Source organism: Vulpes vulpes, chromosome 4 (assembly GCF_048418805.1).
Source record: "Vulpes vulpes isolate BD-2025 chromosome 4, VulVul3, whole genome shotgun sequence".
NCBI classification, from domain to species: Eukaryota; Metazoa; Chordata; class Mammalia; order Carnivora; family Canidae; genus Vulpes; species Vulpes vulpes.
The window spans coordinates 83,727,287-83,750,662 of record NC_132783.1 but is presented as its reverse complement, the minus strand read 5'-3'; the positions used below and the strand labels follow the sequence as shown (position 1 = coordinate 83,750,662).

The 23,376-nt window shown below is 36.9% G+C and overlaps 1 protein-coding gene across 37 annotated transcripts in view; it reads left to right on the top strand.

The window, feature by feature from the left end:
* Nucleotides 1-23,376, top strand: part of USP54 (ubiquitin specific peptidase 54) — a 124,351-nt gene that overhangs the window by 53,847 nt on the left and 47,128 nt on the right. For 19 of the 37 annotated variants that reach the window (XR_012000860.1, XR_012000859.1, XM_072755082.1 and 16 more), the window contains exons 1-3: nt 6,923-7,758; nt 12,812-12,904; nt 23,054-23,140. Coding sequence is in view for 34 of the 37 variants with exons in the window: in XM_072755082.1 (XP_072611183.1) it covers nt 7,612-7,758; nt 12,812-12,904; nt 23,054-23,140 (327 nt within the window). In the remaining 3 variants the exon portion in view is untranslated. Of the gene's footprint in view, nt 1-6,922; nt 7,759-12,811; nt 12,905-23,053; nt 23,141-23,376 lie in introns of those variants that run through there. The other 18 variants (XR_012000861.1, XM_072755090.1, XM_072755080.1 and 15 more) reach the window with 2 other exon arrangements.

Sequence of the window (23,376 nt, the reverse complement as noted above, 5' to 3'; positions counted from 1 at the left end):
GGTAGTAGTTTCAGTCATCATCTGATACAAAAACTAAGCAAGATTCTGTATTGAAACTGTATGTGGACTTCTTTGGAATAGACTGCCACTGAACAAATAAAGCATGCTCACCAAGATTTTTTCTTTTCTTTTTTCAAAACTAAGTATCTAAGGATATGACTCTTGGGTGCATTTCTAGAAAACTACCTCCCTAGAGTGGGACCTAGCTGGCTCAGACAGTAGAGCATGTGACTCTTGATCTCAGGGTCATAAATTTGAGCTCCACATTGGGTGTAGAGACTACTTAAATAAATCTTTTGTTGGGAGAGGGGCTAAGCATCTATCTTCAGTTTAGGTCATGATCTCATGATCTCAGAGTCCTGGGATTATGCCCTGAGTCTGGCTCTCCACTCATTGGAGAGTCTGCTTCTTCCTCTCCCTTTCCCTACTGAGGGCTGAACTTGATGTGGGGCTCAATCTCAGGACCCTTAGAACATGACCTGAGCTGAAACCAAGAGTTGGAGGTTTAACTGACTGAGCCACCCAGATGCCCCTTAAATAAATAAATCTTAAAAACAAAAAGAATAAAAAAAAAAAAACTACTTCCCAGAATCTCATCAGCTCAAAGCTATATAATATCCCTTAAAATGTTTATACTGATGGTGAGGAAAGCCTGAAGTTATATTAGGGACATCTGGGTGGCTTAGTGGTTGAGTGTCTGCCTTCAGCTCAGGGCATGGTCCTGGGGTCCAGGATCCGGTCCCACATGGGGCTCTCTGCATGGAGCCTGCTTCTCCCTCTGCCTGTGTCTCTGCCTGTCTCTCTCTCTGTGTATCTCATGAATAAATAATCTTTAAAAAATAAATAAACAGAATTATATTAATATAAGAATATCTTGATAAGGGCAGCCTGGGTGGCTCAGTGGTTTAGTGCCACCTTCGGCCCAGAGCGTGATCCTGGAGACCCGGGATTGAGTCCAGTGTTGGGATCCCTGCATGGAGCCTGCTTCTCCCTCTGCCTGTGTCTCTGCCTCTCTCTCTCTCTCTCTCTCTGTGTCTCTCATGAATAAATAAGTAAAAGAATATCTTGATAAGATGAAACAATTAATATGGAAAGTTAAAGATATAGTTCATACTTTTTCTATATGTATATATAGGTAGAGTCACAATTTATAAATAGAAAGATGGATTATATAACAATTGAAAGAAACTTTGATAAAATTTTGTGATAATATTTCCTACAATAACAGATATATGGATATAATACAATTGTCTTCTAACCTCCCTCTATTCCCCATTCTCAAATGAGGTGGGATAAAATCCGTATCTTTTTTCTTTTTAAATCTTTTTATTTATTTATTCATGAGAGACAGAGAGAGAGAGAGAGAGAGAGAGAGAGACACAGGCAGAGAGAGAAGCAGGCTCCATGCGGGGAGCCCGACTTGGGACTCGATCCCGAGTCTCCAGGATCAGGCCCTTGGGCCGAAGGCAGTGTTAAACTGCTGAGTCACTCGGGCTGCCCCCAAATCCTTATCCTTTATGGATGGAGGGTAACATGGGTTGGGGGAGGATCCTAGAAATTTTGATATAGTAGAAACATTGCTCTTAAATTATAGAAAACTTTGGGGCACCTGAGTGCCTGATATCATGTCATGACCTGAGCTGAAGGCAGATGCTTAACTGATTAAGCCATGCAGGTACCACAAGAAATATTAATTTTTAAAGTAGTTATATAAATGCATCAATATGGCAAGAGACTGGGGCTAGCAAGACTTAATCTATTTTAATAATTTAAGTGGGAAATAATTGTGGTGTAAACTAGGGTGACAGTGGAAGTGAAAAAGAAGGATCAATATAAGAGATTTTGAAGAGAAAATTGATAAGACTTTGTGACGTGTGAATAGGGAAGGGGGAGATGGATAGGATGGTGTCTAAGACTACAGAGGTTTTGAGCCTGGGTAATTGGAAATGCCACTAGTTAAAAAAGGAATCAGGGGAGGCACTATTTTTTGGGGGGAAGGGGGTGATTTTATTTTTGGACATGCTAAACTTATGAAAGTGGGATGATGTGCAAATATTTGGTAATTTGATTTTAGGGTTCATGAGATTTGTGATTTGTCAGACCAAAAGTGATGTTTGAAGTTCTGACAGCAGTAGATGAGAATACCATGGGTTGAACTATAGAGATGAGCAAGAAGGTCTGATTTAAACTTTAAGGAATGCACTTTTTAAAGAAAGCAATAAAGAGAAAAAAAATAAACTATCAGCAAAGCAGGAGAACTAGTGTTCTGGTTTGTCATTTCATTTTACTCATTCTCTCATTTTCTTATTAATTTTGAAAGAATCCAGGATTATGTAGCATCAAGGCAGCCAGTGTTAGGTGCTACAGAGAAATTAAGAAGAATGAGGCTTGTGGAAAAAGCCAGTAGGTTTTGCAAGTAGGAGATTTCTTTAGATTGAAAGCATATTCTATGAAGTAAAATTGTGGTAGTGGTGGAGTAAAGGATCAGTACCATGTCCTGGAGAGATTGACGGTGAGCATGAAGAGATAGCAGTTATAAATTATTAATTGTAGAGACATTTAATATTGAAAGGTCCAAAAGAATTTAGGACAGTAGGCAGGCATAGCGGTTAATAAATTCAAGGTGATCTTTACTGTTTTTGTTTTTTGAAGAATATAGGATATTTGTGTGTGTATGTCTTTAAAAAGAAAAGAACTCAGGAGGAAATGTTTGAAAGGAAATGGGAATAATAACAATCATTTATACAGTAATTACTATATGCCAGATGCTGAATTAGCACTTTGCATAAATTAACTGATTTTAATTCTTATAGTTACTAACAAGATACTATAGATGTAGTTGGGAATTAATTGACATATGGAATTGAGGTAATTGCCTGTTGATTTATCAAGGCAAATATAGTTTCGTGAGTGTATTACAAATAAACTGCTATATAGAATAGAAACTAGAAATGTGAGCAACTTTCCTGGTTAACTGTTATCTTAGTGTAGTGCAGTTTGACTTCCTAATATTTAGGTTACTTTTGGCATTAATCACTTGTAATGAGGCTGCTGTTCTTTCCTTAGAAACTGAGATACTTATCACAGTTTTTCCATTTGAATCATTGATCAGTTGGACATAATCATTATTCTTTGTAGGCCTTCTAAAATGTTACCCTGGGCCTTGTAATTGGCTCAACTGTTTGCCTTTTTACACAGAAAAAATTAAACTTTGTATTTTAAAAATAATTGTAAAATTCAAATGTTTCTTTAAGCACACAGTAAAATTGTACTGACATCACACTTGTCCTATGTGAGGCCTATTGTTCTTTTTGTACAATTAGAAGACTTATTCCTGGTGGTTTACAACTTTCTAGTATCCTGAGGTCCCCAAACCAAAATTTACTTTTATACTTTTAGGCATTACAGATCACTCATTCAGTGGAACTCATTATTATTCATCCTTTGTTTTGAAAACTTGCTAGTACTTTGGCATGCCTATTACTAAATCTCAACCACTATGTAGAATAGGTATTGTGCCATCATTTTACAGACTCAGAAAACTAGGTTCAGGACACTTTTTTAAAAAAAGATTTTATTTATTTATTCATTGGCTCCACGCAGAAGCAGGCTCCACGCAGAAAGCCCAACGTGGGACTTGATCTCTGGTCTCCAGATCACGCCCTGGGCTGAAGGCAGCGCTAAGCCTCTGAGCCACCCTGGCTGCCCTGGTTCAGGACACTTAAGTAGTTTAGGATTATGCAAAGTAGTAAAAATGTGGAAATTGAACCCATGTCTTCTAACTCCAAGTTTAGTCCTGGTCCCTTTTGTATAATATAATCATTCAACATCACTTGCTCTTGTAACAGCTATACATTATACTACATTTTGAGTTCTCCTTTTCATAGAAATAGGATTCAAGCTGTATTCTATTTTATTTTACCCTTATGTCTATACTGTTTTGTTTTTATCTTTTTCCTTTTTTTTTTTAATTTTAGTTTGGGATTGCTAATATCATCTGGCAATGTTATTATCTACCAGCTTAATGATTTTAGTCATTTTTGCATTTGAATGAATGCTACATATATTACAAGATAATTTCTACATAATTAGAAAAAATTTTTATTGCAGGTATCAGTTTTCTTTCAACCTAAAAAAAATGATTTAAAACTTACAGAGAAGTGGACAGCCCCAGTGGCCCAGCAGTTTAGTGCCATGTTCAGCCCAGGGCATGAACCTGGATACCCGGGATTGAGTCCCATGTCAGGCTCCCTGCATGGAGCCTGCTTTTCCCTCTGCCTGTGTCTCTGCCTCTCTCTCTCTCTCTCTCTCTCTCTCTCTGTGTCTCTCATGAATAAATAAATAAAGTCTTAAAAAAAAAACAGAGAAGTTACAAAAAAGGTACAAGGAATTCCCATTTCCCCTTCAGCCACATTTACCCGTTGTCAACATTATTGCTATATTTGCTCTACCATTTCCCTTTCTCTCCATATTTACATATAAACACATACCTATACCTATCTATACATCTATACATATATGTATATAGTTTTTCCTTCTGAACTATTTCATAGTAGTTGTAGACGTTATGCTCTTGTATCTCTAACCATTTGAATATTGCCTAAGAAGTTCTTTTTTTTTTAAATAGGTTATTAGATTGATGTGGATATAACTCTTAATTGACTTTCTCATATATCTTTAGTAGATGGTACAGTAGAAGGATTATTTTGTTTGGTGCTGGACCTACAACTTAAATATTTTGTCATCAGTATTTCTTTGGATCATTTGTTACTTATTGCCTTTCTTGGCCTTGTTCTTTCTGGCTCTCTCACCTCTAGTTTCTGACACACCTAGAGCAAATGTGAGAGTTTATTGCCTTACCCTACATAATGCTGCCATTCAGAGCCTGAGAATCCTTTTTTTTTTTTTTTCCCTGTGACTGCCTTTTTTTTTTTTTTTTCTCTTTGCTCCCTGAACTCAGGGGTGTGTATCATAGGGCAGGCTGAGTTTCAGTAAACTCCTAATGTGGATACTGGAAACCCCACCTGTCTGCCAAGTCCTTTTGGCTGTGAGCAAAGTGGAGGCTTGGTACTTGTCATTCCTTTGCAGCAGTTGAGCTGAAAGAATGCTGCATGGCTTGTTGAAGTTGCTTAGTAGCTTTGAGTGGGGTGTGTATGAGGGTGTGTATACAGAGTTGAGGGTCTTTTAATCCATGTGGGAGATATGGGATCCTTCCTGGTGCCATGCTAATCATCAGGGAATATTTATTGAGTTCCTCCTTATGACCAGTATTATGACAGGAGCTTTTGGAATAGTTTAATAAAATACATAATTAAGTCACAGTATAATAGTTAAAAAACTCTAGTTCTGCCATCTACCAGTTGATTTGGGCAAGTTAATGTCTGTAAGTCTCACTTTACTGTTCTGTAAATGGAACTATTAACACCTACATAATAAGGCTATTGTAAAGAATAAAGAATATAAGTATAGTGTTTAGTACTTGTCTGACACTGGTTAGTATTTAATTTCATACAGTCATTCAGGATATATGACTGATACTATATAAAACAAATAGTAATAAAAACAAATAGAGGATGATATGACACTACTGTGTATAGTCAAATACTTTAATTGTGACATGTAGATTATAAATAGTCTGGGAATTTAGAGAAGGGAAAGAACAGTCTTATGCAACCATTTAATGTTCCCGTGCCTCAGTTTTTCCACTGGATACACTGGGTAGTGCTAGGTGATCTCTTAGAGAATGATTAAGATGTTTTAGCATTTTTGCTTTTTTGGTTGGTTCATGTGATGATAGGAAGTAAGAAAGGGAGAAGCTTGGGGAACTATTGGAAACCAAATTTAACACTTAACGTCCTTAATTTTTTCCTTATTTGGGCATGGCAGTCTTATAGGAAAGCTTAAAACTGGAGATTAAAAGTATTTCCTTCCAGTAAAGGTGTTTGCTTTGGTATTTCTCCCCTGTTGCTTCACTGGCATTTTAATTAGTTGAAAACATGTTGATCAATGGATGACCTCTGATTGTGAATGTCTTAGATTTAATCTGAGGATAAAGTTATTTGTAACCCAAATTATCTCTCTGATCCTCTGGCAAAAATAAAATGTACAAACAAACAGGGCAGGAGAAGACTTAGTTCTCTTGGACTTGATGTTAAGGATATCCAGCTTACTTGCCTTGAATGTTTCTCTGAGATGGGACATCTTTCCTCAGAACAGAGTCCAGACTGATAACATGACCTTCTCATCTTTATTTTTATTTCTTTTAAAGATTATATTTATTTATTCATGAGAGACACACAGAGAGACACAGGCAGAGGGAGAAGCCTGCAGGGAGCGCCACATGGGACTTGATCCTGGGACTCCAGGATGATGACTTGAGCCGAAGGCAGGCGCTTAACCGCTGAGCCATCCAGGAGTCCCTGCCTTCCCACCTTTAAACAGGCTTTCATAGCCATGAATATGGAACGCACCTTTAAAAATTTCTTTACTCACAACATCTAACAAAAACTGTTCTAATTCTTAATTTGGTGTATATTTACTTGGTAATATTTTTGTTAGCCTGATTTTGAAAAGTTTGTATTTGGTTTTTTGTTTTTGTCCTGATCAAATTTCTTCTAGAAAATTTCAGAGAAGTTTCCTGTGAAAGTAAAGCTGCTCAAACCTTTTTCCTTCTTTTTGGCTTGAGTATTTCTCCTTTTTGTTGTTAAGGTTTTGGGGGACTTTTTTGTTGGTGGTGGTTTTTTTTTTTTTTTTTTGGTTTTGTTGTTCATTGTTTGCCAAGGTTTCAAGTTTTTAGTGAGAGGTGAGGCAACGTTGATCTTGGCAGAACAGCACAAAGGCAGTAGAGTCATTAAGTGACGCAAGCTTTTAGCCGTTTTTTTTTTTTTTTCCTTTTTGTTAAAGCTCTCTGGCACAGCTGGCTGTTCTAGTCACAGAGGAAAAGAAGAGAAGAGACTTTATGAAGTTCTGGATGGAATGATAGAAGATGTTTGGGGCATTTTTAAAAAGCAGGAGCAATAAGAGCAAAAACCCCTATAATTCAAATAAATTTCTTACTTTTGTGGTTTCTATGTCAGTTGCTTAGAACTTGAAGTTTTTCAAAACTTCAGACAATGATGGGACAAAGAATAGAGAAGGTGAGGAGGGTTGCATTAGGTTCTTACTTATCTGTCTGCCTCTCCTTCCAGTGGAAAAAATCTTCAGTCTACAAGAAACATCTTCAGCAAGTCTAAGGAATACATCCTACCGTGATCCTAGATTCTGTTGGAGTTGAGAAGTACAGCCACTTCACCACTATATTCTGGAGGCAGTTCAAGAAAAATAGAAGCACACAATACCTAAGGATTTCTCTGTTTTTTGTAAGTACTGTGCCATGCTAAATTTTGGGCACTGTTTGGAGCAAGTCGGAGATAGCTCTGTCATGTGGATTTAAGAGGACACCTGAGTTCCTTGAGCTATATAGATGTTTAGAAGGTTGTGAACTCAAAATATTTCAACATAAATTCATTGAATTCTGGATTCTATTTCACGAGTCAGGACTTCAGCAGACAGAAGCTCTCTCCCAGAAAGATACAAAATCTTCTCTGAGTTTCAAGCTAAATGTGAGCAATAATGTCTTGGAAAAGAAATTATTTTTCGGGGGGCCGTGGTAGCGTCCAAGGGATGTTTGCACCTCGAAGCTCAACCTCTATAGCCCCCAGCAAAGGCCTCAGCAATGAGCCAGGACAAAACAGCTGCTTCCTCAACAGTGCCCTGCAGGTAAGGGCAATTTCTTTCTCTCTGATGAACTTTGACTTTTAGTTGCTGATGCTGTGTTTCTGATCGCTCTTTTATTTATTTTTCAAGATTTTATTTATTTATTCATGAGAGACAGAGAGAGGCAGAGACACACAGGCAGAGGGAGAAGCAGGCTTTCTGCAAGAAGCCTGATGTGGGACTCAATCCCAGGACCCCAGGATTATGACCTGAGCCAAAGGCAGATGCTCAACCACTGACCACCCAGGCGCCCCCCAGTAACTCTTTTAAATATAATCCTTGATGGTCTCTGTTTGAGATCAGCAGCCTGAGATCATTTTTAAGTTTATCTGTGTGATCTTAGGCAAGCCACTTATCTCTTTGAGTCTCAATTTCCTCATTTGTAGGAAAGAGTGATTAATAATGATAATAGAAATAATAACTGTGACTACTACTACTTACTTGCCTGAAGGGGAGAGTATATAGACTAGATAATCTTAATACTTGTTTATTGACTTTTGCTTCCTTTTTTTCCTTTTGTGACTAAATGTCTTATTACCCTACTTGCTTTTCTCTAGTAAAGAAAGCAAAGTTTTTTCCACAAGTCAGGATTCCACAAGATTTTCAGGTATATTACTCTCGTCCTAAAATATTCAGGCTCTTAGCATACACACTGAATGGAGTCCAGTCTTTGTCCATTTCTTCATCTCCTTCCTCTGAGCTCTCCTGTAGTGGCTCATGATTGGTGTCCGGACAGATATGCTCTTTTCTCTCCTCAGGGTAAAAGTAAATGCAATTTTACCCAAGATAATTATGCTTGGGTAAAATATGAGTGTTATTGCTTCAGATGTAATGAGAAAAGAAGTTGCTGTGAGAGAAGAAAAGACAGAACAGTATATTTGGTATAAAAAGCACTGGACACTCTAAAATAAATAAATCTTAAAGGGGCACCTGGGTAGCCCAGTTGGTTAAGTGTCTGCCTATAGCTCAGGTAATAATGATTCCAGGGTCCTGGGATCTAGCCCTGTGTCTGGCTCCCTATTTAGCAGTGAGCCTGCTTCTCCTCTCTCTCTCTCTCTCTCTCTCTCTCTCTCTGTTAAATAAGTAAAATCTTAAAAAGAAAGGAATTTGATGATATTTCTAGTTTCCTATCCATATACTATAAAAAATATTTTTTAAAAAGGAAGAAGGGTAACAAAGTGACTCAGTCAGTTGAGCCACTGACTATTGGCTTCAACTCAGGTTGTGATCTCAAGGTCATAAGATCAAGCTCCGAGTCAGGCTTCATGCTTAGTGCAGTCTGCTTGGGACTCTCTGTTTCTGCCTTTGCTCCTCCCTGCTGCTCTCTCTGTGTCTCTAAAATAAATATTAAAAAAAAGAAAGCACTGGACTTATGAATTAGTTTTAGTATGTCTATAGACTTGCCTTGTGACCTTGTACAGGTAATAGTATTTCAGTTTCTTCATTTATAATACAAGAATCTTGTCAAGCTTATTTATGTAATAAAGTTTCATGCACAGAGTACCTGGATGGCTCAGTTGGTGGAGCATGTGATTCTTGGTTTCAGGGTTGTAAGTTCGGGCCAATTTCTACATTGGGTGTAGAGATTACTTTATTTCATTTATTTATTTATTTTTAAAGAATATTTATTTATTTATTTATTTATTTATTTATTCATTCATTCATTCATTTATTCATTTATTCATTCATTCATTCATGCATGCATGCATGCATGCCAGGAGCCCAATGCGGGATTTGATCCTGGAACTCCAGGATTGCACCCTGGGCCAAAGGCAGGCGCTATACCGTTGAGCCACCCAGGGATCCCCATAGAGATTACTTTTAAAAAATGTTTTATGGGCAGCCCCGGTGGCGCAGCGGTTTAGTGCTGCCTGCAGCCCGGAGTGTGATCCTGGAGACCCGGGATTGAGTCTCAAGTCGGGCTCCCTGCATGGAGCCTGCTTCTCCCTCTGTCTTGTGTCTATGCATCTGTCTCTCTCTGTGTCTCTCATGAATAAATAAATAAAATTTAAAAAAAAATTTTATACTCTCAGTTTTCAAATTTTTATTTGAAAACATTAAAAAATCCGTTGCTGTTAAGCCTGGAGAAAGATTTAGAAATATTTCCTTCTTTCTACCACAGATTTCATGCATTTGGGTGGGGTTTGTTAGTTTTTTTTTCCCCAGATGCTGCATGTGAGTTTTTTGAGAGAGTTTGTGTAAGCTAATAATACTTCTATAATTTAGAAGCAGTCAAAAAAAGGTGTTGATATACGTGTGTGTGTTTACCTCTTTCCTGGCCACAGTCCTCTTTTTATAATTCTCTTTTTTCCTGGATGTTCTATCTGTATTGAAACAAAATATTTATGACTTTCTGTCCTAATTTTCAGTGCCATATGGAACACCTACTACACACACACACACAGACACACACATTTCTGTATCCATACTTAAAGACTGAGTCCTTGATGGTTTTGGAGTGCCTATTGTAATCATGTTACAAGTTGAAAATAATTGTTTCTATGAACTAATATTGTAACTTTTGATATGAATGCTATGTTGGCCACAGATGTATTGAAACCATTACATTTATTATAAAAAGGTGTTACTTATCTGGGAGGATAGTATTTCAAAGAACTTTTGAATATATACTTTGAAGACAAGTAAGTAAGGAGAAGCTCCAGAAGTATAATGCCTTTTCATATATGATTCCATTTAAATGTTTTCCAAGCAAGAAGAGCTTCCTAAGGCATTATGCTACATATTACACCATTTCTATTTAATTATTAATTAATTAATTAATATGGAGAGAGAGTGCAAGCATAAGCAGGGAAGTGGCAGGCAAAGGGAGAGGGAGAATCAGGCTCTCTGCTGAGCAGGGAGCCCAATGCAGGGCTTGTTCCTAGGATCTTGAGATCATGACCTGAGCTGAAGGTCTCAGTCAAAATTGAGCCACCCAGGTGCCCCCACCATTTCTTTTCTTTTCTTTTCTATTCTTTTCTTTTCTTTTCTTTTCTTTTCTTTTCTTTCTTTCTTTCTTTCTTTCTTTCTTTCTTTCTTTCTTTCTTTTCTTTCTTTCTTTCTTTTTAACTAAAACCCATGGTGTATTCAAATTTCCTTAGTTTTTGCTTAGTATCTTTTTCTGTTCTAGGATCCTATCCAGGATACTAGTTACATTTACTTGTCATGTCTCCTTAGGCTTTTCTTGGCTCTGGTAGTTTCTGAAAATTTCCTTGTTTTTGATGATCTTGACAATTCTTTTTTTAAAAACATTCTATTAAATAAATAAAAGATGTGGTGTATTCAAAGGGAGAAGCAGGCTCCATGCAGGGAGCCTGATGCAGGACTCAATCCTGGGACTCCAGGATCATGCCCTGGGCCAAAGGCAGGCGCTAAACTGCTGAGCCACCCAGGGATCCCCTTGACAATTTTTTTTTAAAAGATTTTATTTATTTATTCATGAGAGACACAGAGAGAGAGGCAGAGACATAGGCAGAGGGAGAAGCAGGCTCCATGCAAGAAGCCCTATGTGGGACTCAATCCTGGGACTCCAGGATCACACCCTGAGCCAAAGACAGAAGCTCAACCACTGAGCCATGCAGGCATCCCAGATGATCTTGACAATTTTGAGGAGTAGTACCAGTCAAGTATTTTGTGGGATGTCCCACTATTGGAATTTGTTTGATATTTTTTTCATTATTAGACTGAGGTTACTCATTTTTGAGATGAAGACCATAAAAAAAAGTGTTCTTCTCATCACATCATATCTAGGTTACATACTATGAACATGATTTGTCACTGTTGATATTACCATTTTTTAAATTCTCTTGACATAAAAAGGTCACACATCTCTCAGGTCAAAAAATTGAGAAATCTAACAAAGACAAAATTCCACACTACAATTCAAACTTCTGAATAAGTTTTCAAATGCCATATGATTTTACTTATATGTGGAACCTGAAAAGCAAAACAAATGATAAACAAAAAGCACAATCAGACCTATAAATATGGAGGAAAACCATATGATTTTACTTATATGTGGAACCTGAAAAGCAAAACAAATGATAAACAAAAAGCACAATCAGACCTATAAATATGGAGGAAAACTGTGGGTTGTGAAAGGGGAGGGAGGGAGATGGAGGGAACGGGCAAAATAGTAAAGGGGAGTGGGAGATAAACCTTCCAGTTATGGAATGAGTAAGTCATGAGGAGGGGCACTTGGCTGGCTCATTGGTAGAGCATGTAATTCTTGATCTTGAGTTGTGAGTTTGAGCCCCATGTTGGGTGTAGAGATCACTTAGAAGAGTAACTAATCCTTTAAAGTCATTGGAATAGGGATCCCTGGGTGGCGCAGCGGTTTGGCGCCTGCCTTTGGCCCAGGGCGCGATCCTGGAGACCCGGGATCGAATCCCACATCAGGCTCCCGGTGCATGGAGCCTGCTTCTCCCTCTGCCTGTGTCTCTGCCTGTGTCTCTGCCTCTCTCTCTTTCTCTCTGTATGACTATCATAAATAAATAAAATTTAAAAAAAAAAAAAATAAAAAATAAAGTCATTGGAATAAAAGGCACAGCATAGGGAGTATAGTCAGTGGTATTGTAATAGTGATATATGGTAACAGATGGCAGCTGCAATTGTGTTGGTGAGCACAGCATAACATATAGACTTGTGGAATCACTATGTTGTATACCTGAAACTAATGTAACATTAGTGTATCAACTATACTTCAAAAAAATTTTTGTTCCAAAAAAACCTTTTTTTGTGTGAATCATTAAAATAAACCCTTATTCTGCTGTTTAAACCCATAAATTAACACTTTTGACCTATGTTATACCTTATTTTCTCTGTGTATCCTTCCTTCATTTTCAAATTAACATGTTTTTCAGAATATAGTTATCTATCCATCATGTTAGCTAACTCATCCTTTTTGACATTTGTTTGAATATACAAGAATGAGCTTTTCTCTTGGGAATGAAGATATATTCTGGAGTCATTACCCATGTTTGCTTGAATTCTTGAGTCTAAGATCAAATGGAGGCTTTTTATAGAGTAATGAAGTCTTTTCCCCTTTTTCTACCAGGTTTTATGGCACTTGGACATCTTCCGACGTAGCTTTAGGCAGCTTACAACTCACAAGTGCATGGGTGATTCCTGCATCTTCTGTGCTCTCAAGGTAAGTTCTTCAAATCTGTTTATTTTCAATACCATTAGGCTACCAAATAATCAATATTGAGATAGTTTGGCTAATCAGGGTGATGCTAAAGAATTTCTTACTGAATTATCTGCCTGTGGCTTAGTGCAAAAGATAAATATGATTAGTTTTGCTTGCTTCAAAGAATTGTTACTTGGCTTAAGTAGTCTGTTTTTCTGAACCTTTTTGCCCATACAACTCTATTTAATGTGATGGGATACTACTCAAATGTGCTTAGATTTGGAGTATTTGGGATGCCTGGGTGGCTCAACAGTTGAGCATTTCCCTTTGGCTCAGGATGTGATCCTGGAGTCCCAGGATCGAGTCCCACATCGGGCTCCCTGCATGGACCCTGCTTCTGCCTCTGCTTATGTCTCTGCCTCTCTCTCTGTGTGTCTGTCATGAATAAATAAATAAAATCTTCTTGAAAAAAGATTTTTATTATTTACCTGAAGAGCTAATTCTGAATTTTAGTTTTGAAAGAATAAACAACCCAGTATTTTTAGTGGAATTAACTATTGTCTGTTAAAGCTAAATTTAGTAATAAACTCTTCCTATTGAGAAAAGCCAGGACTAACATTTTTCCATTCCTTAATGTTTCTCATTACCACGTTTAATAGATTCATTATACCCATTCTCAATCCCATTGTCTGACTCCCAGGTTTTTCATTTCTGAATAAAATGAAACCTGAGGATTCATTTTGAGTATGCTGCCATTAAGAAAAAACTAGGTTGTGTGGCTCAGCGGTTTAGCGCCGCCTGCAGCCCAGAGCGTGATCCTGGAGACCCCGGATTGAGTCCCACGTCGGGCTCTCTGGGTGGAGCCTGCTTCTCCCTCTGCCTGTGTCTCGGCCTCTCTCTCTCTGCCTCTATGAATAAATAAAATTAAAAAAAAAAAAAAGAAAAAAAAAAGAGGAAAAAACTAGGTTGTATAAAAGGCCCCAATCTCTATTACTTTATCTGCTCATTCAACATGGGACTTCTCTGTGTTTTCTTGGTTTGTATGTACAGTGGATTATTTATGGCTGGATAAGTCTGTGTGAGTTCTGGTAAGTATCCAGTGTCATTTTTCAGTCTCAAGAAGTCTGAGTTCTTGGTTTGTCACAGGGATGCTTGGTTGTAAGCATTAGATGTTTAATTTAGTTGCTTTTACATCTTGGAGTAAGAACTATAACAAAAACATTCAGGAGAATTTCCCAGTTAATTTGATTATTTGCAACAACTGATTTGAAACAGTTTTTTGAGCAGCATCACTTTGGAGTTTTAAGTCCATTATGGGCAAATATCTTTAGAAAGAGATGACTGAGTCTCCTGAACATTTTATTGCTTGGGTCAGAAACATCTTTTTTCTTCCCCCCTTGGAACTTTTAGCAAAACACATGTTATTGACTAATTGAGAGTTTGACTGAATTTTAATAAGACCAAATCTTTTACAAGTTGTAACATTTCTGACTGTGCCCATTCAGACAGAAGTCCATCCACATATTTGGCTTGATTTCTGAAGGATACAATGACATTAAATATCTGATTTTAGGTAAATAAGAAATGTACTGGTCCTTTAGCCAGCAAATCCAAGGGAAGTCTGGTTCGTGGCATTAAAACAAAAAACCAAAGTAAGATACTTGGTAGAGAGATTTGAATCCAGGAGAAATCCCTAGTAGTAGAGTCTCCTGAAAGTAAAAACTCTTATCTGTACCAGGAAGGGATGATAGAATTTATATGACCCTCTGACATGCCTTTGATGTCAGGATTGTGCCATCCTCTTCATTGATTCAGGTGGGACTCTGGTGAATTGGCTGTCACAGTTTTGTTATGTTTTAATTCCCATAGGCACTAATTATTATTGTAATATAAATCAGTATCATTATGTAAGCCAAATGGATGAAGAAAACCAACCATGAGACTTTATGGGACATCTTCTGAGATACCCAAGTGTATAGAAAGAAAGATGTTTTCCCCTTATGAGGGCTGAGGATGTACCTTGGGACTCTTTCAGAGAAGCAATAGCTTATGGCAGATAAATAAATGGGCTTGGGGAATCAACGACTTTATTTTAGATCTTCATAATTCTGAGGAGTTCTAGTATTTTCCTCATCACATCATTGTCTGATCTATCATTTAGGTTTATTTTCCTTCTCTGCTTCTTTTGTTATATTGAGAGTTTATAAAAATTTGATGTTTTTCCCTAAAGTGCTTTTCAGTTTGTCAGTGCTATATGTGTTAAATAATTAAGCTCTAGTTTGTATTCTTTTATCTTTTTTATTTTTTGTAAGATTTTATTTATTCATGAGAGACATGGAAAGAGATAGAGAGAGAGGCAGAGACATAGGCAGAGGGAGAAGCAGGCTCCATGCAGGGAGCCTGATATGGAACTTGATCCTGGGACTCTGGGATCATGCCCTGAGCCAAAGGCAGACGCTCAGCCACTGAGCCACCCAGGTGTCCCTTAGTTTGCATTCTTTTAATTATTGTCACCTCACTTGAAAAAAAATAGACTTACATAGCAAATGGATTAATTTGACCATATGGATGAGCTGAACTTGGTTCTGGTATTGAGAAATTTAAATTATTAGAAGAGCCATATTCCTTTATCCAGGAGAGCTTCATTTTCTGAGAGAAGAAAAGAGATGTTGAGTTTGGAAGAGTAAATCTGGGATGATCATCAGCATCTGGAATGCCTCTTTTTTGTTCCCTACTTTAAGTTTTCTTTCTTTCTTTCTTTCTTTCTTTCTTTCTTTCTTTCTTTCTTTCTTTCAAGAGAGAGATGTTGGGGGTGGGGTAGAGGGAGAGGGAGGGAGATAAACTTATGCAGACTCCATGTCCAGCAAGAGCTTGATCACAGCCCTGAGATCATGACTTGAGCCAAAATCAAGAGTTGGACGCTCAATCAACTGAGCCACCCAAGGGCCCCTAAAAATATTTTTATAGAATATGAAATAATATTCATTGAACAAGATTCTAGTCAGTATAATAAAACAAAAGGACAGATAAATATTAGAAAGAAGCAAAATTATTATTTGCAAATGATATGATTGGCTATTAAAAAAAGTATCTACTGATAAGTCAGTAGAATCAATAAGAGAATTTAGCAGGTTGTTGCCTGTAAGATCAAGGTATAACATTCAATTATATTTCTATATACTAGCAAATAATAAAATGTAGCCTAAAAAGAGCTTTTATAATAATAACAAAGTATAAAACGTAGGTATGAATAAATCTAACAAAAAAGACATGACACTGGACAGCCCGGGTGGCTTAGCGGTTTAGCACTGCCTCCAGCCTGGGGCATGATCCTGGAGACCCAGGATCGAGTCCCATGTTGGGCTCCCTGCATGGAGCCTGCTTCTCCCTCTGCCTGTGTCTCTGCCTCTCTCTTTCTCCTCTCTGTGTTTCTCGTGAATAAATAAATAAAATCTTATATAAAAAGGACAATTTAAAAAAGAAAGACATGACATTTATATAAAATCTCCAGAGATCCAGTAAAATAAATAATCACAAAATGAACATCCTTTTAACAACTCTTTAGGTGAAAATAGAATACTGCCGGTACTATAGACATTCTTCCTTCCTTCTTTCTCAATGATAGCTCCTTCTTTCTCCTAGGAGTAGCCACTTTTCTAATGTTTGTGGTAATCACTTCCTTGTTTTATCTGATAGTTTTACTGCGTTCTTAAACAATCTAATTTAAAAATTACCTTTTTAAAAAATTTATTTAAAAAATTTATTGTAAATGGAATCATTTTTTTAAAGATTTATTTATTTATTTTAGAGAGATGGAGTGTGAGAACACGGAGGGGGGGATCAAAGGGGAGGGGCAGAAGGAGAGAGAATCTTAAGCAGACTCTGCACTGAACACAAAGCCCAACTTGGGGCTCAGTCTCATGATTCGGAGACTCTTGAGATCACGACCTGAGCTGAAACCAAAAGTGTGTCACTTAACTGTGCCACCCAGGTGCCCTGTAAGCGGAATCATTTTATAAATTTGTGTGTGTGTCTTTTTTAGTGCAATAATATGTTTATAAGATCATCATTTCATTGTTTAAAACCAATTTGTTTATTACTGGTAGTCATTTGAATTGTTTCCAGTTTTAATTTTTTATAAACAATATTGCTAAGAACATTTTTGTATATATCTACATATGTATACACATTTTTTTTGGCATATGCCCAGAAATGGAATTACTGGATCATAAGATATGTGTATTTTCAATTTTTTTTTTTACAATGCGAACTGTTTTCCAGTACTTCAGTGTTTATCAATGTGGTGATACTAATGTATATTCTTTTTTTTTTAAATTTTTATTTATTTATTTGTGATAGTCACACAGAGAGAGAAAGAGAGGCAAAGACATAGGCAGAGGGAGAAGCAGTCTCCATGCACCAGGAGCCTGACGTGGGATTTGATCCGGGGTCTCCAGGATCGCGCCCTGGGCCAAAGGCAGGCGCCAAGCCGCTGCGCCACCCAGGGATCCCACTAATGTATATTCTTAACAGCAGGTTTGTCCTGGAAGTTGAGAAAATTCAATTCTGAAAGTCTTAAGACAAACAGGGAAGAATAGTAACAAAATGAGTCACTTGCCATGTTTATCAGAGTAGACAGCATTGGTAACAAGGTAAAATCTCAGTGATAAATATACAAAAGATTTATTTTTCATTCCCATCACTTGTCCACTGCAGGTTAGTAGGAAAACCCTACTGATTGCAGTCACTCAGGAACTCAGGTGCCAAAGTACAACCAAGTTGGTTATTACCAGTGGCCAAGTTAGAGTGAAAAAGAGCTGTGGAGGGTTTTGCACAAATAGTTGAATGCTCAGCAGGACACTTCTGCTCAGAGCTCACTGACCAGAACTAAAATCCTATGGCTCCAGTGAATCCCAAGGGGGCCAGAAAGTGTGATCCTATAAATATCCTTGGGAAAGGGTGGAACCAGAAATACTTGGCAAAAGTGCTAATGACTACCATACTTTATCAGATATCAAGGCTTATAAGGCTTATAAAACTAAGTAATTAGACAATGTGGTATCAATTATAGTATGACTAATAAATTGATGGATCAAAATCAAGAGTTCAGAAATAGACATATAGAAACTTGATTATTGCCCTGTGAATCAAAGGAGAAAGTGGACTTTTCAATAAATGGTGATTAGATAATTGGTTATCCATATGGAAAAAAAAAGATAAAGCTAATTAGATCTCTACCTCATATTATTACCAAAAGTATGAATTTCAGCTGAGTTAAGGGCTAAAACATGAAAGAAAACTTTTTTAAAGTTTTTGAAGAAAACATGAAAGAATATCATGATTTCAGGGATAGGATTTATTAAATAAGATGTGAAAAACACAAAGTTAAAAAAAATTGATAACATTTTGCTAAAGAAAAGTTAAAAACTTCTGTTCATCAGAAGATCCCAGAAGAGGGTAAAGATACAAGGCCACACACAGGGAGGAAATATCTGCAATATATTATATAACCAACAAAGGATTTGTATGCATCATAGAACTCCAGAGAACTTTTATAAAGAATAAGTAAAAGATAATTGAGTTAGTGGTAAAATGGGCAAAAGACACAAATAGGCATTTCTCAGAACAGGAAACCCAAAGACCTTTAAGCATATGAAAGATTCTTAGCCTCCTAAGTAATCTAAGAAATGTAAACTAAACCGATACTCTTCAGATTAGTAGAAGTTTAAAAATCAGATAAGATTGTTACCTGAAAGGTGGAATAATAGGAACTTACATACAATTGCTGATTGGAATATAAATTGATACCACTATTTAGGGAAATAGTTTGTCATTTCGTTTTTCAGGTAAAATTGAAGTAGCATAATCCCTGCCACTCAGTAATTCCACTCCTAGATACATGTTATAGAGAGCTTCCTTATGTATACATGTCAGAAGATATATTCAAGAATGTTCAAAGTGGAATTTTTTGTGATTATAGAAAAATGGACTACAACTACATACTACAACTTCCAACTACAGTAGAATACATTTAAAAATTATGATGTGTTCCTAAAGTAAAATGATACAGCAGTGAAAGTGAATAACCTTTGGCTACATATCAGCTTGGATTAATCACAAAAACATTGTACTGAATGAAAAAAGCAAGTCACAGAAGACTATATAAACTATGATTCCATTTATATACAAAATAAATGGGCAAAACTAAATAACATGTTGGGGCAGCCCAGGTGGCTCAGTGGTTTAGCGCCACCTTCAGCCCAGGGTGTGATCATGGAGACCTGGGATTGAGTCCCATGTCGGGCTCCCTGCATGGAGCCTGCTTCCCCCTCTGCCTGTATCTCTGCCCTCCCCCCCCCCCCCCCCCCCCCGGCCCCGTGTCTCTCATGAATAAAAAAAAAAAAAAAAAACCAAAAAACCCATGTTGTTCAGGGATACATATATGTGATAAAACTGTAGAGAAAAAGGGAATGATTTTCATAAAATTAAGGACAGTGGGTATCTCTGGAAGGTGAAGGGGAGGAGATTGTAATCAATTGGGTAGTATTACACTCATTGTTAACTTTTCCATTTCACAAATTGGGTAGTGGACATATCTGCATTTCTTTATTATTCTTTGGCTAAATATATACATCGTGCTTGTTTATAATTTGAATGATGATTTTTATTAAATGTACTACATTTAACGCCACACTGGCTGCCTCAGTCGGTAGAGTGTGCAACTCTTGATCTCGGGGTTGTAAATTGAAGCCCCACATTGGGTGTAGAGATCACTTAAAGTCTTAACAACAACAAAATAAATGTACTACAGTCATTTTAGAAAGCATGGTAAAGTGTAAAGGAGGAAAGCTGGAACTTGGCTGAATTACATCACAGAGATTGTCATTTCTCTTTATGTCTCTTCTCTAGTCAATGATATTTCTAGTTATAAGTCTTTCCGTTCACTTACAGTAAAAAGAGTACCTTTTTTTCAGACCCTAAGTTGCTTCTCCATCTCTAGTATCATCCTATTTCATTTGTTCTAATCTAAGAATAAGCTGGAGGGCTATTTTGAAGCTACTCCCCTGTTATGTAACTTTGAAGGGGCTCCCAGTTATCTCTTAAATCACTTAAAAATGTATGATTACATGCATTTAAAAAACTAATTTCATGCTTTCTTTTCCCTTCCTTTCCTTTCTTTCCCCAGGCACTTTCTACTTCAGCTATGATAGCAGATGGTACACACTTAATGCCTACCTCTTAGATGTTGCAGATGTTATTCATTTTGCCTGGATCCCTTGGCACCCAAAACAATAATAACAATAAACAAAACAATGCACCCTTTTAAATGAAACCACATCCAGTACTTTCAGAACTCCAGAAACATATCTTCCCTTCCCCCCCCCCCCAGAAATTTATCTTCTTAATGAAGTTTTAAAAATATTACCTCTATCTAGACCCATGATTGTTTTACTTAATAGTATTTAGGATGGCTGAATGAGTTTTTGGGAAGGTGGCTCAGCATTTCCTTCCTGTTGGTCTTCCTTAACAGTGCTTGCACCATAATATAACATTTAACTTTTCTGGGTTCATATATTCTTTTGGTAGTTCTTACATAGTTGTAAAATTTTGTGTACTTGACTTTTTCTTCTTTTTGAATTTTATGCTCTCTCTCACTCTGTTCTACTTGAGATTTTCATGGTGACTTTTGGTTTTACACTTTTGTTAAGTAGGTCTACTTAATCTAGGACTTTATGCTTCATTTAGTTAGGGGAGGGTGAGATGTGTTTCTGTAGTGGGGTTCCTTGAGAGTTGATGGTGGGAAGATCTGCTGAAGAGTCAAAAGCCTGGTAGTCAAGCAAAGCGGTTATCTGGTATCCTACAATTAAGCTACATGTTAACTTTGTGGTGTCCCAGTGTGGGTGTAATTCTATATATTTAAATCCCATTTTTCCTCTGCCTCCTATTTAAAAATTAGAGGAATGTTTGGTGAAGCAAATAAGAATTCCTTTTTGCTGGTACTTTGTGTCCTATTTGTATTCTTTTTTTTTTTTTAATTTTTTTAACCTATTTGTATTCTTTAGTGCAAAGTTTGAAATGTTAAATTCTTATAAGTTTTTTTCAAAACAAGAAACTCCAAAATTCCTGAATTTGAAGCACTTCTGAGAATTTGCCAATTCTATAAAGTCAGAGTTCTTTATGTTGACACATAATTATTTAGCTCTAGAACCCAATATTAAGAACAAAAAGAGACACAAACATTTTCCTACATGAATCAGAAGCTAGCCAACTTTCTCTTAATCTAATGTTTTATTTTTTAAAAAATTTTTAAAGATTTTATTTATTTATTCATAAGACACACACACACACACACACACACACACACACGGGGGTGGGGGGGGTGGGGGGCAGAGACACAGGCAAAGGGAGAAGCAGGATCCATGCAAGGAGCCCAACATGGGACTCCATCCCGGGTCTTCAGGATCAGGCCCCAGGCTGAAGGTGGTGCTAAACTGCTAAGCCACCTGGGCTGCCCTAATGTAATGTTTTAGATGAAGGATTTTCCCTTCTGAGTCTGGCTAGAAGATATGTATCCCTGCTTTTTTCTCCACTTTTTACTTTACCTTGCACCAATCCTTAAAATGCCTTTACTACTGGTCTTATGCAAACACCTTTTATATAATAATTTTGCTTTTTCTTCTGCTCTCTGAATGTTTGGCAATATTTTTGTGCCTTGTGACCTTTACTAGGTACGGTAGTATATGCTGTATCCAGAGCTTATAATTGCTTTTTTGGTGGTTTACACACAATATTTAGGACAGTCCATTTCTTTTGGTCTTGTAAAATATCCTGGTGTTTTTTTTTTTTTTTTCTGTTACTTGATACTAAGTTCCTAAAGTAATTTCAGCCTTGAAATCTTACATGCAAATTATTAATTGATGGCTTTCATTAAAAAGAATTTGTGTGTGTCTTTCTTCTTACTTTGAACCACAATGTCTTTCAACTCTGATTTAACAAATAGATTTGTGTGCTAATTACCCTGTCCCTTCCAAATCTCCAAATTTATTCCCATCTAGTGTTACTAAAAGATATTTTCTGACCTGAACTGTTGTCATGCCTATAGCCCAGAGCTCTTATTTATTATTCATATTGAATCTGTCCTTTTGCCCCTAGCCCCCAGGGTATGATTTTACTTTGGTGTTGGCTTATTTATTTATCTCTGTCCAGGGGAGGAAATCCGTCTTCTGTACTTAGTATGCCACAAAGATTTTGTTCTCCTTCCAGGGATTGTACTAGAGGCTTTGCAGTGTGCCAAGATGTAGGACAGAGTGTTTTTTGTTATAGGCAAAGAAGAATGCTTCATTGATTGATTAAATTCAACAAATCTTCTCAATTAGTGGTTTTTCTTTTAAGAATGCTAGTACAAGGCATCAAAGTCGGAATGGTGGTGATGGTGGGGGTAGGTGGGGAGGAAATAGGTTTTTGTGTGTAAGGTGTTGTATAATATAAATGTATCTGTAGAGCAGTAAGATTGTTCAAAAGGGGCAGGAAAGTCTATGTTCTACTGATAGCCCACCTGTTAATTGGGCGAAATTTGAGAGTTCAGAGAATAAATACCTAAATATGTTTTAAGTGTGTACCATGTAGTTTTTCCTCTATTGGGTATTGAAGCATAAGCACCAGGAGTAAAGTGATATAGGAAATTACTCATTGTTCATTATCGGTCTAGTCCTTTTTTTTAGTGTTATTGGAATAGAAGGTTCTGCATTGTCCTATAGTCATGTCTGTATCAAAGAAGAGTATAAATCCAATATGCTGGACTATTTATACCAGGATATTAGATTTCTAACATATTCCCTGGAAATTTTAGCTAGTAATAAACAGCTCTTGTGTGAAGAAGGTATATCCCTATGTCTAACGCAAATCTACTTGAGTTGAATTACTTTTTTTTTTCTTAGCTATGGAATATGAACATATTTGTGTGGTCTTTTGGCTAACCTTTCCTAAAGTCCTATTAGGTTATACCTAAATATTCTTAACTAATTTAACCATTGACATAACTTGGGTAGTATAAAGTTGAGTCTTTATCCTTTTTAAAATTTGGAGATTAGAATCTTACATGATATTCAAATAGAGGGGAATGACTGCAAGGAAAAACCTAGTAGATCATCATGATTCTTTCCTTTCCAGAGTTTATGGCAGAACCTGAAACTTACACAATCTCAAAATCTTTGTGCATGTCCAGAAGGGACATTTCCTTTTCATTTCCCCTGTGGGGTAAGTGGTTATGGTGTTGATTCTCAAAACTTGACTTAAATACTGTTGGTAATCTCTAAGGTCCTGCATTTTTTTATCTTGGCAAAAATTAGCAAACTCTTATCTTTTGTAAAATCTCACCATTAGTTTATGATTTCCCACTAAAAGCAATACCATCCTCTGGTGAATTTGACCTGTCTCTGTTCTATGGCTCTCTGTCTAGTGTCTTGAAGTCTTGGTATTTCTTTCTGTGTCTC